The sequence below is a fragment of the Drosophila ananassae genome, chromosome 2L (genome assembly GCF_017639315.1).
Source record: "Drosophila ananassae strain 14024-0371.13 chromosome 2L, ASM1763931v2, whole genome shotgun sequence".
NCBI lineage: Eukaryota > Metazoa > Arthropoda > Insecta > Diptera > Drosophilidae > Drosophila > Drosophila ananassae.
Window position 1 is genome coordinate 22,740,004 of NC_057927.1, and position 5,616 is coordinate 22,745,619.

The 5,616-nt window shown below is 44.8% G+C and overlaps 2 protein-coding genes across 2 annotated transcripts; both read left to right on the plus strand.

The window, feature by feature from the left end:
- The first annotated feature begins 557 nt into the window (after nucleotides 1-557).
- Nucleotides 558-1,851, plus strand: LOC6501664 (protein arginine N-methyltransferase 1). The gene is made up of 2 exons (XM_001955675.4): nucleotides 558-1,107; nucleotides 1,160-1,851. Exons 1-2 carry the CDS (start codon nucleotides 686-688, stop codon nucleotides 1,782-1,784), a joined length of 1,047 nt encoding a protein of 348 aa, XP_001955711.1. The 5' UTR covers nucleotides 558-685; the 3' UTR covers nucleotides 1,785-1,851.
- Nucleotides 1,852-2,866: 1,015 nt separating this feature from the next.
- On the plus strand, nucleotides 2,867-4,492 carry LOC6501665 (probable protein arginine N-methyltransferase 1.2). Its single transcript, XM_001955676.4, has 3 exons — nucleotides 2,867-3,096; nucleotides 3,147-3,385; nucleotides 3,440-4,492. The coding sequence occupies exons 1-3, from the start codon at nucleotides 2,980-2,982 to the stop codon at nucleotides 4,410-4,412; spliced, it is 1,329 nt and encodes a 442-aa protein (XP_001955712.1). The 5' UTR covers nucleotides 2,867-2,979; the 3' UTR covers nucleotides 4,413-4,492.
- Nucleotides 4,493-5,616: the final 1,124 nt, after the last annotated feature.

A 5,616-nucleotide genomic window follows, 5' to 3' on the forward strand; every position in this document is an offset into this window, starting at 1 on the left:
ATTTGGTCTTTCAACCATTGGTGGGGAATTGGGGTTTTTGTTTTGAATATACCGTTGGACACATGTTGCACAATTTGCTTGTTTTTTATAATTTGGGTTCACAGTGAAAGTGCTGAGGGGGTGGGGAGGGTCTTCTGGCCAGGTCATTAAATTGTGGCCATAAAAATAAATTCGGGGCTGGGCGGATTAAGCGAGTTATGGCCTGGTGTTAAGGTGTTGGCGGCACATTTCTTTCACGGAATATTGAGTGGGGGTATTTTTTAAGGTTTTTTTTTTTTGGCAATTTTAATGGGCCCCTCATTAAATGCAAAATTTGATTTATCTGGTTTTGGCCATTCAGATGCTAATGATGGCAATAGAATGGCGAGTTATTGTTCGGTACGATTTTTGACGGTTATTCCCAGCAGTTAGGCTTTTATTTTTGGCATTAAATCGTGACATGGATTCTTTATTTCAAATTTATACTAATAATATTTATTATTTCAATATGCCGTTTTTATTATTTCAAGTAACAACTTCCTTCATTATTTTATTTGTCGAAAACAAAAGCCAGGCTTTTCCAATCACTTTATTCGAATGAAGTCGGTTTAAATATTAGTTCGTTTTTCGTTTCAAAACAATCAGGAACTATTTAAAACTTTTTCTGTTTTTCATTTCTGTTTTTTCTTTTTTTTTTTTTGTAATCATGTCTTGGGACGACATTTTATTAACCAATCATAAGTCGATCCCTCAGTCAGTTCTCTTGGAAGGCCGCTACAGTGAATTCTTTAATTTCTACAATAATTTGGAGACCCACATCGCGCTGCTAAGAGATTCCGTTCGAACAGAGGCTTTTCGGGATGCAATACTCCAAAATAGGGAGTTCTTCGAGGGAAAAATTGTGCTGGATGTGGGCTGTGGTACAGCAATCCTCTCCCTCTTTGCCGCCGACGCTGGAGCTAGCAAGGTTATAGCCGTGGAAAATACGGATACTGCAGATCTTGCCTTGGAAATCGTAAAGGACAACGACAAGGAGCATGTGGTGAAGGTGGTCAAGGGCTTGGTGGAGCAACTGAAGCTTCCCGATGGCATTGAGAAGGTGGACATAATAATCTCTGAGTGGATGGGGTAGGTTTTTGTTTCTCTTAATGAAAATATAATGAAAAAATCTGTACTATAGAAACGCTCTTTATATGGAGGGTATGCTGAATTCGGTGCTTTTTGCCAGGGACAAGTGGCTCAAACCCGGAGGCCTCATCCTCCCCAGCCTTGCCAATCTGTGGATGATCGGTGCCAGTGACCCCCATCGCATGGCCAACCTAAACTTCTGGCGCGACGTCGAGGGTATAGACATGAGCTGCCTGAGGAAGCAGTTTTCCCAGGCGCCCACTGTGGACTGCGTGCCCATCCAGCAGCTGCTCACGGACGAGTGCTGGATTCACTCCACCCACTTGGACACTGTCCGGAACGAACCAGTGGTCTTCCGCTCGAACTTCGTGCTGAGAGTCCTGCGCCCCGGGGTGATCAATGTCCTGGTATTGTACTTCGACGTGGGATTCTTTTACGGGGAGAACCAGACCCCCATAACCCTGTGCACGTCTCCGCGCTCACCCTGGACGCACTGGGAACAGACCCTGCTTCACCTGGACGAGCCTCTGTTTGTCAAAGCCAATGATCAGGTGCGTGGCATCCTGGCCATGATGCCGAGCGCTGTGAACGGACGCTGCATGAACTTTGAACTGAGCATCAGCTTCCGGGGAGATCGCACCCGTGTGGAGAGCTTCAAGAGATTTACCTCGGACTGATTTTGAGTGGGAATTAGTGCCATTGTCGTCCAAAGATTTACGCATTAAAACATAAAGTGACCCGAAACGATAACTGGCATAAAAGGGGTCGTTAAACGAGGTCTTGATCCAGTAATGGGCCCAGGGGTGGGTTGGGGCCTCGAAGAGATGAGCAATCAATCGGTTCGGGGAGTTAGAAAGCGGACAGTCGAATTGTTAACGACTTTCTTAACAAATTAATTTCAAAGCTCCACTGGCCTCGGGAATGTGAAAATGTGTCTCCCCGCCTCTAATTAATTGATGGTCCCGTCGCATAAATTTGTGAAAGCCAACGCCAGTGGGGCCTTCACAATGAACGCCTTTTATGCGTTTATAACTCTATTTACTATTTTAGCCATTCCGGGGCTTTGTCTCGAGAGTCGAGAACCTCGGAGATGTTCCTAAAAAAAAAAAAAAAAAAACAAATCTCTTGTCAGCTCGTTTTGTGTTTGTGCATGGCGGGGCATTGTTAATGGCAGTTCTTAAAAGGCCATAAAGTTGCTTTATGCGCCCATGAAATTAATATGCACACCATTATTCGACATGATTATAAAATATTGGTTATCTAGCGTGCACAAAAGCGCCACAAATGAGCCCAGCGATCTTTGATTTTCGGTCAACATTTGTTCGCATCCCTCACCTGGGCAGGTGACCTATGAGATCCCAGCCCAGCTCCCCGCTGAGCGCATTAACAAAGTCCCAAACAGTCGCAGTGTACTCTCTCTACGATCCTCGGAGGCAGCGTAGGCCCAACAAACATTTCAATTTGTGTATGTCCGTGCCGCGGTCCCCATTCCTTAGACGAGTTTTCTTTGGGGATATCAAATTGCAGGCATTTGTCACGAGGAGCGAGACACTGCGCCCCAAGTCACCTATAAATTAAAGACTTGTTAGACAGGCTGCCCTGCCCTGTCCTTGCTCCCGCTGATAAGAAGGATCAAACCCACAATTATTGGCTCCTAACTAATTGTTGTCACCCCGATAGTCGATAACATCTGAAAGCTGTGAGAAATGTGGAGCGACTCTACCTTTTCTTTTTTGGGGATTTATCAGCACTGCTTGGCAATGACATTTCAAATTGTAGAAGCTCTGTGAAAAGTTCTCAGTCAAATTCAGTCTCAGCCATTGGTGGAAAAATTTTCTCTAACTCCAAAAATTAATATATATTTTATTCAAAATGGATATGGATCCGGACCTTATTTGGGAGATGGGGGAGAGTATGCTGAAGGACGCGATTACCACTAATGCCTATGACCGTTTGCTAAAGCGTTGCAAGAACATTTTTAAGGATAAGGTAAGAATGAGTGACTTGCTTGTGCCTCGAAGTGACAAGAATTGCAACAGATCGTCATGGACGTGGGCTGCCGGAGTGGATTGCTGAGCCTGATGAGCGTGGATGCTGGAGCTATTAAGGTCATAGCTGTGGGAAGTAGCGAAAGTGCCAAGTGTGTGAAGGACGCCTTGGCAGCCAAGGACAATGGCGAGAAGGAGGATATATTCGAATTCGTCGAGGGCGACATTGATGAGATCCGCTTGCCGTGCGGCTTGAAAAAGGTGGACATTATAGTGTCGGAGTGGCTGGGGTAAGTATCATCATGAATTAATTCTGATTTCTGTTCTATATCCTCACTTTTCAGTCATTCCATATTTGTCGAGTCACTCTTCAAAGAGGTACTCTTTGCCAGGAGTTTTTATTTGGTTAAGGGCGGCCTTATCATTCCCAATATAGTATGTCTGTTTGCCAGTGGAATGGAATACACCCATCGGCCTATAATCAACGAGAAGCCAGTGACCGTAATCGAGGATTATGTTAACGGTGACCAGCTCTGTACGGACAGGTTTTTCCTCAAACAAATTGACATTCGCGATGCCCATGTAGATGATGATTCCTTCAGGGTTGAGTTTCAGCTAATGGGCACCAAAAATTGTCGGCTGGGAGGTATGGTTCTCCACATGGATGTGGGTTTTACTCGGCCGGATGGTCGGGTGAAGCCTCTCTTCTCCACAAGTCCTAAAATGCCACGCACATATTTGAGGCAAACCATCCTCTTCGTAGACGACGTGGTGGTGGTGGAAAGGGGTGAGGTCATCTCCGGAACAATAGGAATGTTTGCAAATGAGTGGGAGGCTCGTGAGGTGGAGTATTCCCTGGCGTTTGAGAATTACGATATAGAAACTTCGTCTGAATCGGAAACTGACTCGATGGAGTCTGAGACGGAATCGTCAGACTCGGACATGCAGATTGAAGATCAGTCTCCGGATGCATCTCAGGGTGAGTCTGAGGAGGAATCTGAGGGGGAGACAGACGAGGAAACTGAGCAGGACTCTGGCAATGGAACTGAAAATGCATCCGAGATTGGATCGGAGAATGAGCCTGACAATGAACCCGAAAATGGGGCCGAGAGTGCACCCGAGGATGAGCACGGAAATGTGTCTGATAATCAGCCGGAGTCTGAAAATATGATTCTGGACATGGAGGAGACAAACTCGGAGGAGGAACTCACTCCTGTGGATAATCCTGACCCTGAGCCGATGCCTCTGGATAACTTTATGGCCCTGTTTAAGGCTCCTGGCTTCTACGTAGAACGTGATCCCAACGACTTTCAATAAATGTGATATCGATATTGATGTATTCATGGCAACTAAAACGAGAGAATACTGTATGAAGATCGTTGCCCGATCAAAATTTATGGCTGTGCTGCATCAATTAGGGCGGCTGCTACCCAAAGACAATGGGATCGGGGATCCGGATTCTGGGATTCTGGATGTATTTTTGTGTTGGCCTCCTTAAAGTTTGGCTTTGGCTTGACCTGATCGGTGTTTAGCTTTGACGTCGCTACAACGATTTAAAATGATGTCGCGCATAATTCACCGATCGGGAATCGGTGGCTTGGATAGGGGTCCGATCTTCGATCGTCTTGCCAGACTGTGCGTCGTGATTTGGCTCTGGGGTTCGTTTTGCTGGCCTCGTTTTGCAGTAAGAGGTCTTTTGTTCTGATCTCATAACCGATCGCTGATCGTTGATCGCACTTGGTTAGCTGAACGAAAGGAATCCGTCTGAGATTCTCGTTTCTGGCCAGATCCATTCGGGATGCTTAAGTGACATTTCGTCTCTTGGTTAAGCACTAAGAAAAAAACTAATTTACTTTTTCTTAATTTTATAAAATTTATTAACTATATAACTTTGTAAAATGAGAAGGAACGGGTAGGTGATAGGTTACCCTTTTAAGGTAGTGTTTTCAGATTTGAATTAATTCAAAAGTATCCGATTTTTTCTCTGTGTATCCTTGCTTTTGGCTCAGAAGCTGAAGCTTGAGGGTCCGTGATGGATTAGCATCGTTTTGCCGTGAGGATAATGTGTCGTCTGCAATGATTTTGGTTGACATGCGCGATTTTTTCTTTCTTCCTTTTTTTTTTTTGGGTTTTGGCTTTTTTCTGGTGCGGAGCTCGTTGTGTCTGGTTGTCTTCTGGTTGGGACAGTTTCTCGGAAATAATTATGCTACTTTTGTGCAAGAATAACAGCATTTTTGTACAAATTGTATAAAAATTTAAATTGCCCCGTAGCTCTGATCGGATTTTCGGTTTTTGTGTGCTTCCTGCAAAATTGCTTAATAATGAAATGCCAATGGATTAAGCGCAATTTGTGCGGTATGTCCTCTGATTGTTCACTGGCTCTTTATCTTTATCTTGATTTTTTGTCCCGATCCCGGGATGAGGATCTCTGGAAGAAGGAATCCTCCCAAGCCATGCACCAGTCATCATCACCATCATTCGCCTTAACACGTTCGATTTGCCGGGCTTTATTTTACACCTA